This window comes from Sapajus apella, unplaced genomic scaffold (genome assembly GCF_009761245.1).
Source record: "Sapajus apella isolate SASKATOON/1434 unplaced genomic scaffold, GSC_monkey_1.0 scaffold62, whole genome shotgun sequence".
NCBI lineage: Eukaryota > Metazoa > Chordata > Mammalia > Primates > Cebidae > Sapajus > Sapajus apella.
In genome coordinates, this window is record NW_022437002.1 from 16,459,985 (window position 1) to 16,482,380 (window position 22,396).

General features: G+C 48.8%; 1 protein-coding gene across 5 annotated transcripts in view; it reads left to right on the forward strand.

Annotated features, from left to right (window-relative positions):
* The first annotated feature begins 340 nt into the window (after nt 1-340).
* RNF220 (ring finger protein 220) overlaps nt 341-22,396 on the forward strand; it is a 253,434-nt gene continuing 231,378 nt past the window's right edge. For 4 of the 5 annotated variants that reach the window (XM_032247342.1, XM_032247343.1, XM_032247344.1 and 1 more), the window contains exons 1-2: nt 346-701; nt 7,163-7,904. In XM_032247342.1, coding sequence (XP_032103233.1) covers nt 7,280-7,904 — 625 coding nt within the window. In that variant the 5' untranslated portion in view covers nt 346-701; nt 7,163-7,279. Of the gene's footprint in view, nt 702-7,162; nt 7,905-22,396 lie in introns of all 5 variants that reach the window. The other variant, XM_032247345.1, reaches the window with a different exon arrangement.

Genomic DNA, 22,396 nt, shown 5'->3' on the forward strand with positions numbered 1-22,396 from the left:
TTCTGGAAAAAGGCAGCAATTATGAGCGAGCCAGGATTTGGGGGGTCATTTAAGCAGCAGTGGATATTAGTCTTCAAGCTTTGCCCATTTACTCTTGATCCCTTTTGGTTCAGGAAAGGAAGAAGAGCAAGCACCAAACCATTCACTGAGACCTTTGCGGGTGGGGGAGGAGGGATGTAAACAAAAGCCAAACTAAAGCTCTCTTTAGTTCACAATGGCTCGTGACCCCAAGACTTCCAAGCTCTTTGGTGAGGGCCAGCAGGTCTGTTATCCAGGAGTGCCCTGGGTATGGACTTCATTTCCCAGAGTCCCTTAGTCCCCTAATGTATTCAGTGCTCAGAGTGCCTGTATGTGTGTGAGTGTGAGAGAATGTGTGCGTGCGTGTGTGTGCGCGCGCGTGTGTGTGTCTCCGAGTCCCTGGGAGAGTGGAGGCTCATTCACTGATTAGAGCCAGCGCTGAGAGGCAGCACTGCTCCTTCTCTCACGCCAACCGAGTCTCTTGATCTGTACATGCAATCCCAGGCAGCTCGCGAACACAAACCCGGGGCCAGCCGCCTACTGCTGCTGCTGCCGCTGCCGCCGCCGCCGCCGCCACTGCCTCCGCCGGCTCTGCGCACCCGGGACTTTTCATGCACCACGCTCTCCGCCTGCTTCCCTCCGTGTCCTGAAAAGTGCGACCGTTCTCCCAAGGAATTTCCACGGCAAGTATGGAGATCAGAAAGGGGTGTGGACGTGTGTGCGTACCCAAGAGGGGTGGGTTCGAGGGCGGCCGGCTTGTTCAGGAACCTGGCTAACTTTCCGGGTCGGTTTCCTAGGGATTCGGGCGGTTCCCCCGGACAGGGGCAGGGGCTGGGACCGGGACTGGCGCGTCTTGGATCTTCGCGACGGAGCCTCTCGGCGTTGGTGCCCTGCGCGCTCCGTGCGCTGCCTCGCTCAAACTTTCCGTCTTGAGTTTTCCTTAATGTGTTTTATTTGGGGGGGGGAGGGAGGTGCAAAGGGGAGGGACCAGACGCGGGAATTGGACAAGTAGGGAGGGTGAGGGCACTGCAAGGGAAGGGAGCAGGACTTCTTTTCTCCATCTTTTAATATGCCCCATTCCCACTTTGTTTGGGTCGTTCACGAGAATACCTTCTCGCCGGGCTCCCTGCTGCACCCCCCGGTGATTTCCGGGCTCCCCTGTGTACCCCGCGTGGATTTCCGGCGAGGCCGGGGCTGGGTGGTACTCAGTGGGGAGGCCGAGGCGGCGGGCGGGATGGAGAAGGGGCGACTGGAATGAGAAACGACCCCGACAGCCTCCACCCCACACTGCCGGCTCCGCCGGGTACCCGGGGAGTGACTGTTTAGCCCAGGGCCCGGGGTGCTGGGCTTTTTCCTAGCAGGGCGGGTGTAAAGGGTGTGGAGGGATGGAGGTCGGGTAGGATAGGGAGATCCTCTGCGGGCAGGAAGGAGGCAGGTGCTAGCACTGAGGCAGACCGTTCTAAATGCCATGGGTAAACTCCCCGCTCCGCTGGGCTGGACCGGCCTGGCAGTAGAGCAGCCCGACACGTGGGGTCTCCCGGGATTTTCGGGGTCGGGACCCCTCTCCCAGCGGTTCTACTGAGCCAGGCGGGAGGACGATCGTGGAGACTAGGGCGCGTTACTCTGTTTGTAGTTTTATTTTTAATCTTAGACCTGCCTTAAACTGAGTAACAATTTCTCTTCTGACTTGAGAACAAAACTTTTCAGCGAGCACGCAGGTCGCTGCGGTCCTGCGGCCACCGCCGCCGCGCTTGTCAGCCCGGGCGGAGCGACCTTCTCTGCCTGGAGCCCAGCCCCGCCACGGTGCTCCGGAGCCTCCAGCCTCCTCCACCCCACCCCCGCCCCCCAACCCGGGGCTTTTCAGGGCTCGGCCTGGGCGTTTCGCCTTTGTGCTTTGTAAGAGAACGCCTTTTCTTCCAGGGCACAACAAACTTGGGCGGAGAGCTTCCGTGTGGCCCCCCGGGCGAGGCCGCCCACGGTGGCGAGGCCAACCGAGGGGATGCCCGGTTCGTCCCCCGCTCCAGGAGCCTCTCCGAGAGCTCGCGCCCCGGGTAGACCCCAGCTGGCGAGGGCGCGCTGGAGTCCCGAAGTAGCGGGGACTAGGGCAGCCAGGAGGCAGGGGAAGAGATCTCACTTCCCATTAAGAACACGCTGCATTCTCGGGTCGTGGATGCGGCTCCCACGGAGAGCCGGTGTTCCGGTCCTGAGTGGGGCGCGCGTCACACTGGGTGGGTGCGTGGGGCCCGGGCCATAGGTGTGGGGGGTGCGTGGGGCCCGGGCCATAGGTGTGGGGGCTCAGCCCTGCCTGGCCGACCCGGGTCGTCCGAGGTCTTCCGCCTGCGCCAGCTCCCTGCCCCGGGAGCCGCTGAAGGGGAGAGCACGGTGCTCGCTGCCTGCGACGCCCAGCAGCCACGTCTTGCCTCTCGCCTCCGCTCCGGACTCGGCTTAAGGGGTAAAAGGGAGAGAAAGGAAAAATAAAGAGAAAAAAAGGGCGGGCAGTGAGGAAGCAGCGAAGGGACTGGAGGGAGCAGAGCGAGCAGGGTGCCTTCGCCTTGCCTGGCCTCCTCCTCTTTCCGTCTCGTGGGCTCTTCCTGCAAAGGGGAATGAGCAGAGGGGGGAAAGGCAGAAAGAGCGTCGAGGAAGAGCGCTGCTGGCGTCTTCCGTACCGATCCCTCCTGGTCCGCAGAGACCCGGCAAAAGTGGCGTGAGTTCGCTCGCTGCGCTTCGGAGCGAGATTGGGGAAGGCCGAGGACTGGGCGGCGCCCGCGGCCGGGCGCGGAGCTAGCGGGGACACACACCTGTTCTGCGAGCCGCGCTGTGTGCGCCAGAATCCTCCCTCCCGCACCCCGCTCCCGAAGCCCAGGAGCTGGGAGGGCCCGGTACCCCCGCGCGGGTCCGCGTTTGCAGGAGGACGGGAGTGGAGGAGCTCGCGGCTGCGGGCTGGAGCGGTGACGAGCGGCGGCGGGACCCGGGTGACCCTCGGGGCGGGGCTGCTTGGGGGCTGGAGGTCCTTAGACTTCGGTCGAAGGCTGGCAGCCCCGTGCCCCTGCCACGCGGGCCCTGTGCCGCTGCGGACCAGGGGCCCTTGCACGTGTCGGTTCTTCCCAGACTGGCGCCTTGGTTGCCCAAAAGTTAGGCGCAGATGGTTTCGTGGTTGGGACCTAGAGTATTCCATATACAAAGACAACCGAGAGCCGGAGGGAGAGGTCAGGCCAAAGAGTAGGGGGCTCGGCTCCGTGTTGGCCCCAAGTTTATGTAGCTTTCGCCTGCACCTCTTTTTCCGCCGTTTTCCCTAAAAGAGTTGGTTTTTCCCAGTCGAGACTTCTGAGCTGAATTCTGCACCCGCTCGCTAAGTCAGTATCCCAGCGATCCCGCACTCTCGAACTGGCCCGGGCTGTCTCGGATTCGCATCAGTTGGCCAAGCTGGGCCTGAATCCGGGTCCAAATCTGGGACCGATACCCGGCCATGTCTGAACCACAGCCGTCGGCCCTAGTCCGGGAACTGTGTTAGCCTTATGTTGCCTGAGCTCTCGCATCTGGCGGTAAAATTTCTGTTAGAGCGGTGTTTCCAAATACCCCCTGGGCATTTGGTGTGCGGGAATTCTCTTCAAGCGAAGAAGTCTGTGAACTTAAAAAAAAAAAAATTCTTTCCTGCGTTCTTAACAACCCCCCGCTACTCTGCCTCATTTCCCATTGTTCTTTGCTTTTTAAGTTCCCTGTTAATTTTTTAAAAGTTTATTTATGCAAAGGAAAAATATCGTTTAATTTGTTCTATTATTTTAATTCCTAGCTTTTGGAAACGGTTCAGAGACCACAAAAATGTCACCTGTTGTAATAAGCAGAGGAGTGTTGTGTGTGCATTTTAATTGCCAGCAGAGTAGTAGTTTGGTGGGCGCCCTGAGCTCGGCTCCGGGAAAGAGCCCTTTGCAGCTTTCTTTGTGGCAGTCATTTGCAAATGGGTTTCGCTCTCAGCTACGGGGGAGGCAGCGGCAGCAGCAGCAGCACCGCTTCCTTCTATGCCGATCTCGGGCGCGGGTCAGGAAGCCCAGACCCTGGACCGGGATGGGCAGAGGATGGGATGGGAGATTACCTACTCTTCTTGACTTTCTCTTGGGCTTTCGGTTTTTCTGTGCGAAAGTGGCTAGTTCGCTCCGCAGAGCGCGGAGCGCTGCGCATCAGGCCAGCCTCAGACATTTTCAGGTTCCAAACGCGGGCGTCTTCGTTTCGTTTGTCTTGGTTCTGGCATGTTTAACCACGCAATTAGTAATCTCACTAATTATTCAGATAGCTGGCGTTTTGTAATCACTTTAAACCTGGGTCGGGAGTGTGATTTAAGAAACAAACAAACTCCCACAGATACAGAACGGAAACAAACCCATCACGTCAAGGATTTGAAATTTTAAAAACTCAATATTTGTTGGTCCCTCCGTCCAACCTCACCGCCTGCCAGACAATTTATTTAGCTTCGTAGATTGATCCCTCCTCCTTGCTTAGTTAATTCAACAAAGACTTTTTGCAATCTGTTTGGAGTTTGTCTGATACCGTGGAAAAGTAGCTGATGATTTATTTGGTTGCTTTTCGATTTCTGTCTTCAGCCCTTCTTTCTCCTCCTTTCAGCGGGGATGTCAGCTGTTATTACTTCCTATTGATCCCTTTGCAAAGTGAGAAGTGAACTAAAATTAATGTCAATTCCACTGCTCGGATCAATAGCTGGAGTTATTTTAATCTGGATTTGCACGAAGTGCTAAATTAAAAAAAATCAGCATAGAGGCAGAAAAGTAACAGTTACTTACTTTCCCTTTGCCCGGTTCTTCACAGTCACCCAAATGCTCCATCAAGCTGATTATCTTACAATCCATATTTTTTTAATTAAGAGGGTCAGTTAGTTTTCTTATTTTGGGTTCTGTGTTTAAACCCATGACATTTTGACATTGGGAGTGTATTAACTATAGATTTTCATAATGACTGTGGTCGGCTGAAGCCTCATCTATACAAGTTGTTAATGTGAAGAGAGGGTAAGAAAGAAAAGGGAAAATAAAAAAGCACCCCCCCCTCCCCTATAGAGACCAACGCCCACGCAGTGAAGTAAAAGAGACGTGGCCTGGAAAAATATTGTTGATTTATCTTCAGTGTAATGAAGTTTTCAAATGAATAACCAGGGTTGAGTGATTCACCGGGTTCTGTTGGAGTGTCCGGTGCTGTCACCAGATTACTAATTTATGAAACTCATTTAAGATAATGAGGTGATCTAGGAAGTAAAAATAGCAAGTGAATGGGGGGGTGGTATTTTGAGGGGGAAACATTCGTCCCTTCACACTCAGTGTTATGTTTGTCCTTTCTTCCAGTTTGCCTCCTATAATACTGCTTGTTGGTAGACAAGTAGCTCTTTCTGTTGTGAAGAGCTGCCTAGAACCCTTGGAACAGCCCTAGACCTACTTTCAGAGCATCCATGTTGTGTGAACATTAATCTGACTAGAAAACAGCCAAGAACAGGATTCCCAGACTTGTCAGGCTGACTGGCTGTCCTTGGCAGATCATTCCCTGCACTGCTATAACTTGACAGGAAAGTTATTTAAAATTTGGAAGAGAGAAAAATCCGTTAATGTGAGATACATAATCTGATAATTTAGCAATGATGTCTATAAGGAAAGATGCCAAATGAGGAAGCAGTCTGATGGTGTCCACTCATCTTCCCAATTAATAACAGTCATTGACACGTCTGCTACAGGATGGGAGAAGGAAATACTCTCTTTGCACTGCATTAAGCCAGGAGGATTCATCTACTGTTTAACTGAGGTTTCTCTATTTGAGGGAATACCAAAGATACTCCAGGTGGGCTTTTTAACAGGGAGGAGATAGATTTTATTTCTGATAGGACTCTCAATTTAAAGGTTATAATTTGTAGCAGATGGTGATTTTTTGGTTATGCTTTGAGTTTCATTAAGTTTCTACTTCATGTATATTTTTGATGCTAGTAAGTCCTGGCATTCATCTTATGTTGTCCTGGCTTTTGGTGTATAGCCCTTCTCCCAGCCCCCACTCAAAATACATTTTGGAATGGAACCAGTGACTATGAAAATGTACAACCTAAATTTACAAGGGAAACTGAAAGAAGTCTCTCTGAACTCCAATTTGTTCCGGAGGCCTTTATTGGACATCAGCTCTGACTGGGCCAATAAGCAGGGCAAAATAAGTCAGAAATTTTGTTAACATTTTGTTCTAAATGTTAATGGCAAATGCAAGGCAGTTTACAAATCTACTTAAGAGTGAGTGCATTAGTAACTAAAATTACCGATCCGTTCTTTGCTGCCCCTTGAAAGACAGACGCTTCTAGAGACCGTATGCCAAAGGCGCCCATTATGGTTTTAAATATTGTCAGAGACGCCAGGCATTTTATTGATGAAGGTTTTGTTCCTTCTCAGAAAAGAGAAATAGAAAGCCCATGTGATTAGAGAGGGGTGTGCATCAAAAATAAATGTTAATGCTGTTTGTTCACATGGCACTTTTTTCTGGAAGCAGTCTTAGGTGATGCATGAAGAGGCGTGTGTGTGTGTGTGTGTGTGTGTGTATATTTGTCAATGTGTATCATTTATCCATGTGTATACTTTGTACCAATTAATATGTACAAGTGTTCCTGGCCTAGATGAACTTGAATTAGGGATATTTCAGTATTAGGGCGTTGTTAGGGGAGATGAAGAGAGGATGCATATGTAGGAAATCATATAGGTAGAATCTGGTCTCTGAAAGTCAGGCCTGCTGTGAGTGGTGGATGCAGGTGGAAGCCCTTTAAAATATAGACCCCTACTTAATCTACTGGATGACTTGGCCTTCCAAAGCTCATTTGTTCAGGGAATATTGTATTTGGAGGTTTTATGATATTTTTTTCTTTGCTGGGCTCAGGCGCATTTCACCCGGAACGTGTAGGGACCAAAGTCAGCTACGCGTACATCACAGTAAGTTGTCTATTGATTTTCCTGAATGAAAATGGTCTGATGCTGCTGCCCACTGGCTCCTAAAGCCTGTGGTGTCTCTTGCCCGAGCATCTGTAAGCCATAAGGATGGTGCTTCAATCACTTGGGGTTTCCCTTTTTTTCCTCCCCCCTGACTTTCCTCCCCCTTCTTTTTTTCTCTTTGCTTTCCACAGGTCTTAGAAGGGAATGATTCCCCAGTAATATTCCCTGCCCTGATCCAAAGTGCTGCTTGGCCTCCCTCCCAGGGAAGACTGCTTCTTGTGTAACGCCGGCCACAGAAAGAGACTCCGATGGACTTACACCGGGCAGCCTTCAAGATGGAGAACTCATCCTACCTTCCCAACCCTCTGGCATCCCCAGCACTGATGGTCCTGGCATCCACGGCTGAGGCCAGCCGTGATGCTTCCATCCCTTGTCAGCAGCCACGACCCTTTGGTGTACCTGTCTCAGTTGACAAGGACGTGCATATTCCTTTCACCAACGGTTCCTATACCTTTGCCTCTATGTACCATCGGCAAGGTGGGGTGCCAGGCACTTTTGCCAATCGCGATTTCCCCCCTTCTCTACTACACCTCCACCCCCAATTTGCTCCCCCAAATCTAGATTGCACCCCAATCAGTATGCTGAATCATAGCGGTGTGGGGGCTTTCCGGCCCTTTGCCTCCACCGAGGACCGGGAGAGCTATCAGTCAGCCTTTACGCCGGCCAAGCGACTTAAGAACTGCCATGACACAGAGTCTCCCCACTTGCGCTTCTCAGATGCAGATGGCAAGGAATATGACTTTGGGACACAGCTGCCATCTAGCTCCCCCGGTTCATTAAAGGTTGATGACACTGGGAAGAAGATTTTTGCTGTCTCTGGCCTCATTTCTGATCGGGAAGCCTCATCTAGCCCAGAAGATCGGAATGACAGATGTAAGTACTTTGGTTCGAGCCCTCCCTTACCCCTAGTAAGCCCTGCCTCACTGTGGCGTTCAACAGGTCGGTGGCGTTTTGCTCGCTCCTAGTAATGGGAAGGGCCAACTACTTCTCTTTCGCTAGCTGTGGAGTGCTAACCTTTGCTTGTCTCTCATCAGTGAGCACTGATAGTTCCTGAAATGTTTTTCTGAAGGAAGCCAGAGGCAAGTTGGCCCCAGCACAGCCCTTCTCTCTGGGCTTATTCTCCGAGCACTCTGGAGCCAAGAGGGGTGCCCCAGATGTACTGGAGTGAATGGCATTTCATTAAGAAGTGTAGGCTCCTAGGGAATTTGGGGGACCTAAAGAAACATGTCCACCCCTCCTCTCTTTGCTGTCCTCATTATGTTTGTCTGATCTCAGTGTTATTTTTTAGCTTTTCCATTGTATCACATCCAGCAGACTCCACGTGATTCTATTTTCACAACTCTCAGCCCTTGTCCACATCAGGCTATTTTTCAGAGAAGGACAAAGGTGTCGTCAATCACCATAAAGCATTTCAAACAGCTGTGTTTTCCTTGCGATTGCAATGCTAGAAAGCTGACTTCTCTGGGGATTTCACAGGTTTGCTGGATGCTTATCCTGGGGCTCACTTTTAGGACTAGACACGGTTGACCTGTGTGACTGCTCCATATTTGATGTTCACAACTATTATTAATTTCTGCTTATGAAACAGCTTTTTCTCATGTTCTCCAAGTGCCTTGTTGGGCTCTGGCTACACTTACTCATAGCTGGAACTAAACCTTTATTTGGAACTTGTAGACTAGGAGTGCTGAACCCTGCAATCTTTTGCTCTGATATAATCAGAAAATAATTGTGTTTTGAAGCTTTTGGGCTGTGGGTAGACAGAGCAGTTTTCTTCAAGCCTGGTGAGAATTTATGAACTGAGGGTGTTTTTTCCACCCAACCCTTTGTTCTCAGATTTGCTTCATTTTATTTTCTTAAGAAAACTACATCTGAGGTTCGCCTTCTCCTCTTCTGTATTTTTTCATGCTCCCGTCCTCTCTATAACCACCAACACGAATACCTTTTTTTTCCCTCCTCTTTATGATGCCGAGGAGAGTAATAGAGACATTGCAGCTCTCTCCCCTGTCGCCACTGCTTCCTCAGGCTGTCTCCTTGAATTAGGCACTGTGTTAACTTTCCTGCGCTAAAAGGCATCTGCCTAAACCCAGCGTACCTTTTCAATAAAAGTCATCATAAAATCAACCTGCCTTGTAAATCCATCGCTCTTTGGTTTTGAAATATGTTGCAAGTGTGTCTTTTATGTCAGCGTCTGTAAGCCAGAGACCTCCCCACTTAAGGCAGAAGGCTGCTGGCTGACAGCAGCACTGCTAGTGTTGCTCTCTCACTTTGGCTTTGGCTCTTTTTCACCTTTTCACTTTCCGTCTACTCGTGTGTCTTGTGATCTTGCTTCTTGGATATACCTGCTGAACAGGTATCGGCATTGTGTTGGTCCGTTTTATTTTATTTTAGTTTTCATTTGTCCAGCGATGTGCAAGTGATCAAGGCTAGTTGTAATGTGACCTCCAGCTAAAACTGCCTTGTGTTTGGGTGTGACAGATTCTGCCTCTTCTTTTTCTCCAAATACAAGTTGAAAATGAAATCCTCTCATAACTAATGTGCCACAAAGTCACATCTGGAGATCGAGATCCCTTTCTTCCTACCTAACACATCCAGCTTGTCTCCATTTTTCTATCTTTTTAGCCCAAACCTGTGTCAGACTCCAGAGCGGGAGGAAGCTTGTTAGTCAAGTCAGAACTCATAGACGTGGATATCCATTCCCCTCTGAGTGTCAAAGCCATAACTCTTCTGTTTGCCTGGTTTGCATTGTGTGGTGGTGGCATCCCCCATGGAGATGGATCCCTCACACAGGAATACGCCTGGGTGGAGAAAAATTAAATGAGTCTGTCTCCCAAAGTGAAATGGAATTCTGACCTTGAAATTAATGATATTCTGATCAGAAGGGTGGGGAAACTTCTTTATTTCAAATATAGTGTTATATAAATTGGAGTCCTTTCCTCTTTTATGCATTTAAAATCTTCTTCCCTTATAGAGTACTTGTGTTACACGAGCATAAAACCTATGGGAGTGTCTGTGAGGGGAGGGTGTTTGGACACCCACGTTATAATCCAGAGTTGCATTTGTGACTGATCTTTAATAAGAAACAAAGGTGCAAAGTGAAAAGGAGGCTGTGGTACCTGTGATCACCCTGAATTTTTGCCCTTTCCTCCTTTTCTTAGCTTCGGTGGTTAGCACATCCCTCACTGGGTCACACTGGATAGCATTCATGCTTTGATTGTGAATTTTTGGAAGGCAGGAGAAGTATTTTTCTGTAAGGAAGGGTTGAAGAGGCACTAAGACAAAGTCTGCCGCAGCTTTCTTGGCTCCTGTCATATGCCGACGTGTGTCGGAATATTTATGGTCTGTTTTATGTAAATACATATTTAAGGGCCGTTAGAAGGCCTGATTATTCCCACTAGATGCCTTTCAGGTCCTCCCTACAGAACCGTTTTGAAATAAGTAATATTTCTCAGATAATCGAGTGACAGTATACAAGACTGCTTCCAAAGGGAGACAGAGCTTCAGGGGCAGATGGGGGCAGTGACGGGGGATGGGGATATGAAAAGACAGAGGATTGAAAGTGTTCAGAAGAGCAGAGTGATAGGATACAGTGCTTTCGCCAGATTGCCCAAATTAACCATATATGATTAATAACACACACACATATGTGTATACGTGTATATATATTCTTAAAATTTAGAGTTAATTTCTGATACGGTTGACTCATTTTTCAGTTCTCTTCATATAAATATCTTTTCATAAAGATTGTTTAAATGTTTTAATTAAATGCAGCAGTAAAAGTCCGAAGTAAAGCATTTGGCTTTAGAGCTTTGTTGGTGGGTGGGGGCAGGGGGCAAGTAGTATGGGGGTGTGTGTCCTTTACTTAGAGAAGTTTTTATGACTGAGTTTTAGGTCATTAAGAAATCAGTTGTATAATGGCAACACTGACAGTTTTTACTGTTGCAGCCACCTCCCCCGCTCACACACTACATCAATATGCAGATGTGTCCACTCGTGAGCCCACTGGGAAAGAGGGGCCTGCAGACATGGTGTAATGCATACATGTGCTTTCCTTAAATCTGGGTACTGGTAGGCAGGATTTCTTTTGTGATTAAATATACATTTTTGTAGACAGAACTATGGCGATTTGGGTCAAGTATCATCTTTCCTGGTAGATGATTCCAGTTTGCTTGCCTGTCCATTCACCTGGCTTCACAGGTGATTCTGAGGTAGGTGTTGGGCTCTATAGAAAAACAAGCAGCCTTTACTCTACAGGATTGACTTACTTGCCCGGGAAAATGGGAGAAGTGTTTTGTGAGAAGCCATTCATGGAGGATGCATAATTCCCCAGGAACGGGACTGAGGTAACTCCTGTTTATTGTCACTCCCTGAACCAGTCCCCAAGGCTCCTTGTCCAGGGAAATAATGCTAAAATTTATGGACCAATTACAAATAGTCCATGTGTGCCTTATATATGAAGTATCTACAGCGATGTTTCCCAGGGCCTTTAAAATAAACATTTCCTCATTAAGGAAACTTTACAACAAAAGGGAAGATAAGTATTGTCTGCTGCCTTGTGTTAGAATCTGTACATTTATGACCCCCTTAGCTCCTGTCATGTGCATTTCCTGATGGTTCTCTTCAGGCTGCCCCTATGCCCAGATTCCTGCCTGTGTGACACAGTCTTTGGCCAGCCTGCCAGCCTATCCACTCAGCCCAGATTGGAGTTGGCTAAGTATGCATGCTCACCGCAGGGCTGAGAAGAGGGCTCAGAACTGCCTATGTGGAGCGACGACTGGCCCTGCCTTCTGGCTTACCCCAGGGATGGACACTGGACACTGACCATAAGTGGCTTGGCTTTGCCTTCTTTCCTTGACCTTCACTGTGGTGGGGCAGAGTCACAGGTGGGCAGGAAACCTGATGGCTCACAGCAGCTCCTGAATGTTTTGCTTCACTGTCATCTTTGATCTACCCGAACAGCCATTCTTGAGTTCCAAAAAGGGCGAGTAAGAGATGGTATTTTGTACTCTGAGATGTGTCTTTATAAAGGCATGTGTCATTGAAGACCCTGTGTTCTAACAAGCAAATCAGCTGAGCCCACCTAGCCAAAGGCAGCCTAGAATGGGGAGGGCTGGGGTGAAGGGGGAAACTTTCCAAGGGCTCTGGGACTGGGGTGGGCAGGGACTGTACTCTGGGCTTTTAGGAGAGTTGCTCTTGCTAGGGAGAATGTTTGGGGCATGCCAGGTGACCAGACTGCACCTCTGGGCTGCAGCTGGGACAGGCGACCACTGGGAAAGGCTCAGCGCCAGAAGAGCTGGGTCAGATGGTTCCCTCTGCCCTGACTGCCCAGACCTAGCCTGCCTCTCCCTCAGCTGCTCCCGGGTTCTCCCCCGCTCCCCGGGAGTAAGAACTCCTGTGATGTGTGTGGTTGTTTCTGGTTGTTCACTCCCAACACAGTCATGGAGACTCCTTTTCATGCTGCTGGGTTTAATTGTCTTGTTGGGATAAAAAAATGTTTGCACAGCTAAAGTGGGGCCGGGCTGGACGGGAGCAGTCCCTGATGGCTGCAGAGCCATCTGGCCTGGCTTGGCTTGGCTCGGCGCGCCGCTCTCCCGGCGGCTGGGCTGGCTCTCGCGGAGCTCCCGCTCTTCCCCTGTCCTCGCTCCGCGCCGCGCCGCTCTGTGCGGCGGCTGCCTCCTCTTACGGCCGGAATGCCTAATCACCATGGTGAGAAAACGGACACCGCAGCCGTCCTCCCTCCTCGCCCCGCGCCCTCCCTCCCGCCAATTGTCATGCAGAAGTGATCCAGGCTGCCGTTTCCTCGCGGCCGCCCGCCAGCCCCTGGCCGCTCCCGGCAGAAGGGTGGCTGGTAATTGATCGTCTGGGGGAGGGGGCGCGGAGAGGCGCGAGGACGGGTCCCGGGGAGGCCAGGCCACGGAGCTGGCCCCGTTCGCTCACTTGCAAGGGACCCCCCAGCCTCCGCCACCGAGGCGGCTCGCAAGTGGTTTCAGAAATACTGGTGATCTCGCCGTCGCTCTGCCGCACTAGGAGGCCGCGGCGGGAATCCGCGCGCCGCCCCGAGGGCCGGGAGCGCCCCCCGCCTCGCCCTCCAAGTCCGCGCGCCCCCAAGTCGCACTGAGAACCCAGTCCCCGATCGGTTTCCTCTACACCGTCTGAGCAGAAGAGAGTGGGGACCGGGGTGAGGGATGGGGGGGCGCCCACGCAACGTCGGGGTGCAGGGTAGCGCGCGGGAGGCGCTAGGGGGTGCACGCGGCGTGAGGGGGACACAGCGCGGGCGCGGGGACGGCCACTGCTCGGGGAGGGTTCTGGGTGGGGGAGCAGGGGCGGGGGGGAGCAGGGCGCGTGGAGGAGGGAGGATGGACGTGTGCACAGCGCCTGGGGACCTCGCTGGCCCCTCGGCGTCCCCAGAACTCTGAGGTTTCTCCTTTCTGCTCAGAATGTTTTTCCCTTCCTGCTTGTCAAATCTGCAAAAAGGTTCCGGGGAATGTTTCCCAAGTCCAGGGCTCGTCCTTCGGCGGGATTGCTGGCATTCGGGCGAGGCGAGTCGCGGTGGCCTCTGACGGTCTGAGGCTCGCAGCCAGCACAGCGGGGCCCGTTCAAGTCCGGGCAATTTCTGGAACTCTTCCCACGGGAAGTTTTCCGGGGCTGCCTTCCGGTCAGCGGCCCCAGGTTGATTATTTGGTGGCCCTTTTTTGTTTGAAAACAAAAACAAACCACACATTGTATCCAAATAACAAAAGTTGCTGTCCCTCCCCACCCCCTTTCCTCATTAGGCAGGGAAGAGGAAACTGAAAAATAGAATTATATTTTTATATTGCTTTTATTTTTAACCCTTATTAACTACATCCATCTGGTTAATAAATATTAGCACATATTGAAATGTATTCGTTGTAAATAACTGAGGTTTGGAGTGACAATATGTCTAATACAGTTATATTTTTATAATGGTTTTTCATACTTTTAACTCTTATTGACCACATCCATGCGGTTAATAAATATCAAAGCACACGTTGGGCCATGCTCTTTATAAATACTTGAGATTTGGAGTGATGGTACATTTCATAGTAAAATCCACAGGATTTTTAAACACCAAAATAGCAATATTGTTTGGACTTGCATATTTGCTTCTAGGAGTTTAACCGCATTTCAGCGCCATTTTATCCTGTCTTAAAGAGAGATGAACTGCAGACTTAAGGATAATTTATTGCTACATATCAGCTAAATTTTAAGTGTCATTTAAATTGTGGCATGTGTGGTTGAACAGAATGTGTTGTTATCCTTTGTAACTTCACATGTGTGCTCCAGGGTAGGAATTCGTAAGTATCTTTTTCTTTGCAGCAAGAAGGAGAATTTTCTGCAAAAGAACTTTCTTTCTTACGCCTTTTCCAGGAAAAGATCCTGGATTGGGACTACATGTTGGGCCTGGAGAAATAAGCTGTGGTGTGAATCAGAACACCTGTTAGATGCTTAGTAAACAGATGAGATTCATCATCTTCCAGCCTTACCCAATGGATTGGACCTTTCTGTTATCTCAATCACACTACTTTAGCTTTAATGTTTAAAAAAATTATTTTCTTGCCTGGTGCCAATCATATAAAAGGGTTTAGTATTCATTGCATATTGAATACTGTAATGGTGGTGATTGTAATCTAGTTTTTACTTTAAGTTTTCATGATCTTGCCACTCCTCAGCATTGCACTGGACAGTATCTGTAAGACTATGTTATCCCAAAGGTGCAGAGGAAAGAAAGGAAGAACTTACTTATACCTTGAGGTTTCATAATGGCCAAGGTAGGGAGGGAGTTTTCCAAAATTTTGTGAAATCACCTTTCTCAAATATAGACTTATTTGATTGATTACTTGGGATACTATTAATACAAAATCATTTATAACTTAAAAAAAATGAAGTCTACTTTTTTTTTTTCCTAACCCTTAGAAACCTAAGATTGGAGTCTATCCCCTTTCCAAATGTTTTCCCACAGCATTACATCCTCTGTCATGGAGTCCACAAATACGAATCTGCTTTTGGTGTGTATTTTAGAAAAAAGTTTCTACCTAGATCCTGGTCGAAGTTGGAAACAGTCAAGTGATATGGAGACAACCGTCCGGCAATTCAGATATGTGGCTGTCAGTTTTCTCTGTGGAATGTGTTCTGGTTGAAGATGACCTAGAGGAAATGAAAGTTGTGTTTTTGCTGGGGAGACGTGGTGCTGTGTCCAGTACATTCTGTTAACAGATCCGAAGCTTTAGGAAAATCTGGAGCTATATGAGTGAAGAAGGAACCTTTTGGTACAGTCTCATGAGAAATCAAGCCCAGTAAGTCTGAGTGTGACTTACCAGGCAAGAGTTGTCTTTTTCCACTGAAATTCATTTGCAGGCTGAGACTTATGGCTTTACATCCATCTTAGTGCAGCAGAGACAGAAAGCTGTAGGGAGGGGTAAGGGCCAGCCCTGGAGAGACCTTCGCTTTATTTTCAGGTATATGATTCCCATTTAGGTGCCAGCTAATCCTGTATTGCTCTCATTTGACCTTGCTTCTGGGGGTTTGATTTAAAGTAAGTCAGTGGCCTAGCATGATAAATACCTGTTAGAGGAATAAAAGCTATATTTGCCCCTTTGAGCCTCAACTTGAAGGTGTTTCAGATCAAAGGTGGGGAGGCAATATAATATAGTCATTACGAGTTTGGCCTCTGGAGTTAAATCCTGACCTGTTAGCTTACTTGCTCTCTGATACTGGGCAGATTACCTAATCTCTCTGGGCCTCAGTATTCTCACCTGCAAAATGGGAATTGCATAAACTAAAGGGGTTGTTGGGAAGGACTGAATGAGATTAAATACACAGATAATGCTTAGAAAGGTTCCTCACACATACTAAGTGTTTGATACTTAGTTACTATTTTTTCAGAGACAATCTGGTCCTATAACCTTCCCTGTTAGAAGCACTGATGTAGCCAAACACGGTGTCATTAACAACCAGCAATGTTTGTAGGGTCCTTTCGCACACTCATGCCTTATGTCAATGTGGAAAGAGGGAGAGAGCAAGACTCCAAAGCCCTTTTCTGTGATGGCCAGCTGCTTCTCCTGCTTTCATTATTATCCATCCACCAGGGTTAGCCCTGGTGTCCCCCTGACCTCTTTCTCCCTTGTTTATTTAGAAGCAAGGTAATAGTCAAGTTAGAGAAACTGAGTCTGTGAGTCGGGAGAGGACTTGACTAGGGTTGGAGATCTAGGCAGGGGCCCGACTTAGAAAAGCCAAATCTCATGGTATTTCCTTATTCTGAAATTTTGTCTTACTGGCTATTGTTTGAAATCAATGTGTTATTAGAATTTGTGTGTGATAGAGATTTGGACTACATGTAATGAGATTTGCTGTAATGGTATTTGACTAGTATTAGAATTCACAGTCCCTGGGTTTCTTGTATGTCCTTAGATTTTAAGTTATACAGACACTTTTACCCTCTTGCCCATGTGAGACAAATCTGTGAACCTTCCCCCATCTGTGTGTGTCACAGTCCCACAGCATGATGGATTGTCTCTGCTTGGGGGAGGCTTAGGACGGGGCTTGAAGGGGCCTTGTAGGTCAGAAGAGAAATACAGCAGCAGGACTGAGATGGGGGGGCTGCCTGGGGAGGGATTAGCAGGGGGAAGGGGAGGGCAGCGTTGGGCGGGGCATAGTGTCTGTGTGCATTCTCCTAGGAGTAAAAGAGGGCTGTCCATTACCCTGAACGCACAAATAAACTCAGTGTTTTTCTCTTTGTAGAAAAAATGCCCCATGGGACTTGGGACTACCAGAGAATGACTGCATGTCAGTGGGAAAGGTGGGGAGTAGGAGGATGGGAGTAGGGAAGACTGACCCTGTGCCTGAGGACCTTGGATTTGAGTCTGTTCTTTAAATAGAGTAGCTCATATTTGAAGAGTCTCATGCCCACACATGTTTGTAGCAGAAATAGCCATTGGAGGCCAGTCATCTGATACTTCAATCTCTATCAGCGCCTTCATTGCTCCATTTAAAGAAAGGAGTTCAGCTCACCTTTGGAAGTAAAGTGTCTCTGAAGGTCATGGAGCACCCAATTCTGCTCCCTCTCTGTCCCCAGCCCTTCCCACATTTAGTCACAAAAGTGTGTGCTAGGTAGGAAGGGAAATCCTGAATGTTCTTAATGTTTGGTTCTTAAAGAAGGGGAGAAAGTCTGGGATTTAGGCCCAAATGCCAAAATCATGGTTCTAGAAAAGGAGCGGAGCCTGAGAGGTAGCTGGAGAGGTAAGGGCAGTAGCGCATGCTCGGCTGAGGAATCAGCAGGACTGCAGTTAGGGCCTCGGCTTCAGCTTCCTTCCTGAGCAGTAAAATTTAAAAAAAAAAAAAAAAATCCTTAGAACAACAAAAGTCTGGACGCATGGGCTTCCTTCCTGACAGGCCAACCTGGTGGGGCTTCATTCAGACTGAGCAGCAGTCAAGGCTGATTTACGGGTAAAAGAACCCAGACATGGGTTTAACCCTTTCCTAACCACAGAGATGCTTCATTGCAAAGGCTGCCTCCTTCTTCTAACTTACCATCCAGGTGTGGGGAAAGTTTTATTGTCATTTCTTCCTTATTTAAAGAGCGTACCTGCTGCTAAAGTGCCTGTGTTCTCTTCATGAGAAAGCTGAGCCTATGAGAAGTTGAGTGACTTGCAAGAAACCTTACTTACCATCAAGTCCTGTGACTCAGGCTCTTGATGACATTATATTGACTCTGCAGTATTGAATCCATCTTTGATCATGGGAAGTGCTTCCTGGAGTCTGTATTGGGGTGCTGCTGTAAGCCCCAATTTTACCTCTGTAAGATACTGGTCCCACAGAAGGAATAGTACTGCTTTGTCTTAGCTGTTTGTTGGTGGCAGTGGATAAAACTGTGTCAGAGTTTTATCACGAGACATGACTCAGTTGCCATCATTGGTCAAATATGATGCACTCATCAGTTCATGTAATCATTCAGCTGTACTTACTGTGTACCTACATTGTTTCAGGCACGATGCTAGGTACTGGGGATAGATTGATGTGCAAGACAGATGATAGTCCCTGCCTTACTGGACCTCGAAGTTTAGTTAGCAATTGCAGGATTCTGGGAAAGTGCTGTCATAGGGGAAATATAACATGCCATGAGACTTAGAAGTTGGAGCATCTAATCTTGTCCAAGAGTCAGGGATAGCTTTCTGGAGCAAGTGACCTTTAAGCTGATACCTGAAAATCAAGAAGGAGTTATTGATTCAAAGAAGCTAGGTGTAGCAGTTTGCTTTTTTGGACAAAGTATAGTATCTGAGAGTGGAAGAAAGAACTCCAGAGCTGCCAAGGATTGCTCACAATAAAGTGAAAATAGCATTGTTTCCTGCCAGGGCCTGAGACCTGACCTTGGATCTCTCTGTAGCACTTCATCCTATAACCAGGCATTCTTGAGAAAGTCCATTTGGTGCTTATGTGGCTCTGGGGCTCATCATCATCTGGGGTCCTGCTTTTAAAGCAACTTTCTAAAGATAAGTCACTAGAAAATGCTTTCTGATGACATATGCTATTTTAACCACCAGAGGACCCATGAGCACCCAGAACCATGTTTGGCAGAGTAGATACTCAGGAAATATTTGCTGAATGAAGGAGGGCCATTGCCCTGCTGATGTTGAGTGAGGTAGATTAAGTGTCCTCATCTTTTTACTAAAGTTCAGGCTTAGCTCTATCCTTTGCTCTACCTGGAAATGTGACAGGTCTCAGGGCCTAGAGAGTACTCACTTGGCCATTAAACTAAGCCACATAGCACCCGGGATTCTTGGCAGAGTTTCTTGGCAAAGTTTCCTCTGGGAGGTGCATTGCTCAGGCTTGACTTTCACAAGGGAGGTTAGGTGCATAATGCCAAGAGTATTGAAGAAGGAAAAAAAGAAGGCGAAGCAAACCGTTGTTCCAGCCTGGCACACGGCGGCATGCTAAAAACAGTTCCTTCCAGCCAGGGCCTCTGTACTCCACCGTCCCCGCTGTGGTTTTCCTTCCCTGGCCTCTTATCTTCATCATTGCTCTACATCCAGAACATTTCCTGAGCTCCTATGTGTAGAGCGTTGTACTTGGTGCTGTTTGCAGGGGAATCAAAGAGGCAGGAGATAATACTTCCTCTTCTTGACAGCCTTATGGTTAAGGTGAGCAGCTAAACTGTATATATGGAAAAGAAATGATAATGTAAAGTAACAGATAGTAAGGCCACTAGGATTTCAAGAGAGAGTCATCCCTAAGGCTGGCTTTCCCAAAATGTGATCTAAAGACTGCCTGCTTCAGATCACTTGTGGTGTGGTGTTGGTAGCAGAGGATGGGGACAGGGATGGGGGTGGGGTGAAGAATGTTTTTTTTTTTGTTTTTGTTTTTTGTTTTTTTTTTGGAGACAGAGTTTCACTCTTGTTACCCAGGCTGGAGTGCAATGGCGCGATCTCGGCTCACCGCAACCTCCGCCTCCTGGGTTCAAGCAATTCTCCTGCCTCAGCCTCCTGAGTAGCTGGGACTACAGGCACACGCCACCATGCCCAGCTAATTTTTTTGTAGTTTTAGTAGAGACGGGGTTTCACCATGTTGACCAGGATGGTCTCGATCTCTTGACCTCGTGATCCACCCGCCTCGGCCTCCCAAAGTGCTGGGATTACAGGCTTGAGCCACCGCGCCCGGCCAGAATGTTATTTATAATGCAGATTCCCAGGGCCTACGCTAGACTTCGTACTCAGAATCACAAGGAATGCAGCTTAGAAACTGTGTATTTAGCAAGCAGCCACCCTCAGTGATTCCTGTGCTCCTTAAGGTTTCGGAATCACTCTTCTGGGGTTTAGGAATCACCCTTCTGGGGTGAAAGTCTCAGGGGAAGATTTCACCAAGGAGTTTGGCCTTGCAGAAAGAGGAGTGAGGACTGGGGAGAAGCATGGAAGAGGATGGAGGCCCGCTGAGGAGTCTGGGCAGGCAGGGGAAGGGTGAAGACCCAGGGTCTGCTCACAAACAGTACTTTTCTCATCCATTCTCCTGTCTGGGGGAGGATCTGTCCACCTGTCCCAGCTCCCCCTCTGCTGCTGCTCCTCCTCGGATTGCCTCCCTCTGCCTGTCTTATTGCTGATCAATTGACTGTCTGTGCCCAGGCTTCCCCATCTTGGTGCAATATTATAATTATGAGGTGGCCCAGCGGAGGGGCCGGAGGTGCTTAGCCAGATGTGAGGGAGGCCAGTGTGCGCCGCGGTGCTCCTTGGACTCCGGCCAGCTTGTCTTCTTACTGCTGTTGCTCTACTGAGAAGGGGCTGGAGAGGGCTTGGTGTGTGTGGTTTGCCAGCCTCCTCTCTGCTCTTCCCCAGCCCTTGAGCGTTCACGTGCTCATTTGTAAAGAAATAAAAGTTGGAGGGTTAGAGGAATCGCTCAGTGGCAGAATTAGTCACCAACACCTGCAGATTGGCTTTCTGCTTTACGCTTTAACCCTTCCAGTGGGCAGCTGCCACTGGCTAGAAGGTTCTGTGAGCCATGACTAGGGGCTTACTCTGAGAGGTTCAGGAGGTTTCAGGTACCTGTGCAGGAAGGGATGCTCTCGTCAGCCTTGCTTCTGGAGTTGGGGGTGGTGTTTTTCCCCCAACATAATTTCCCCTTTAAAAACACTCATCACCAGGCTGGGCACGGTAGCTCACACATGTAATCCCAGCACTTTGGGAGACCAAGGTGGGTGGATCACAAGGTCAGGAGTTCGAGACCAGGCTGGCCAAGATAGTGAAACCCTGTCTCTACTAAAAATACAAAAATTAGCCAGTGCAGTTGTGGGCACCTGTAATCCCAGTTACTTGGGAGGCTGAGACAGGATAATCGCTTGAACCTGGGTGGCAGAGGTTGCAGTGAGCCGAGATCATGCCACTGCACTCTAGCCTGGGCGACAGAGCAAGACTTTGTCTCAGAAAAAACAAAACAAAACAAAAAAAACCGCTAATCACATTAAATTGTAATTATTTGCTTAATTGTGCCTCTCCCGTGGGCCCATATCTGTCTCCTTGTGTGAGTCCATCTAGTGTATCCCCTCGTGTAGTGCCTGGCTTGGTAAATATTTGTTATTAAAGTAAATGAACTCAGGATGACTGTTTCTTCTGCCGAGTTTGCAGAGTTGCCAGCTGGCTCTACCCATGTGGACATAGTCTGAAGGGCCACACAGGATCCACCAAAACACTGGGCACCTCCTGGCATGTTTACAAGTGGGAGGTGGTGATTAGAAATAGAGGAACCGTTCAGTGGTAGGGCAAGAGCACAGTCAGAAGCTCTGGGCCTGTCATTTACTAGCCATGTGACGCTGGGTAAGTCTCTGTTTCTCTGAGCCCCAGCTCTTCATATATAAAATGGGAGATGGCAGATAATCCTTGCCCTACCCTATAGGTTGCTGAGTAAATAGATAAACCAGATGTGTTTTGTAATCTAAAAGTAACCGTATAAATGCCATCGCCCCACCTAACATAGGTACATGCAATATGTCTATCTAATGTCCGTCTAAAGAGCAAAATGGTCTTCGTGGCTAAAATAGTTTATGAAAAACCTGAGCGTTCAACCTAGAGGGAGCCCTCTGACATGCCATTCCATCCCTGAAGTTGAGTTACAGAAGACAGTTCGCATTCCCCGAGACCAGCTGCAGCACTATTTTCCTAGGTATTTTGGGGCAAAAGTTACCCAACTCTTGTAGATTTTTTGTGAATGTAAGTTGGCAGGCCATTTTCTATACAGATCTGTGACATGTCAGCTGAAATTTTATTTTGCCAAATCCCCACTGAAAGAAGTTTACCCTTTGCCTTTCTTCTCAGCAAAGCTCGGGACATCTTTATTTTTGCGTTTCCAGGGTCAGTGACTCTATTCCTGTTTTGTGGAGGGAGATGTTTTGGCTCAGAGGCACAGTGCTTTGGCCTGAGGAATGATAGGCAGAATCAAGACGAAGAGGGCTTTCTGCCCTAGAGACCTTTCCTAGGCTGCAAGAATAGCCATGCTGTATCAGCCAGGATGACAAGGTGAAGAGGGTCCTGTCAGATGTGGAAGGGCTTGCTCCTTATGCAAGATCTTTAGAAGTTAAAGCTGGGCCAGGAGGATTGGAAGAGCAAGAATTTGAGAAAGGTTTTACTAGGCTGGGTGTGGTGGCTCATGCCCATAATCCTAGCACTTTGGGAGGCTGTTGCGGGCAGATCACCTGAGGTCAGGCTGAGGCAGGAGAATTGCTTGAGCCCAGAAGGTGGAGGCTGCAGTGGGCTGAGATTGCGCCACTGCACTCCAACCTGAGCGACAGAGCAAGAAGAGAGAGAGAGAAGGAAAAAAGAGAAAGGAAAGCGGGGGGGGGGGGGGGGGGGGGTGTTTTTTTGGTAATCAAC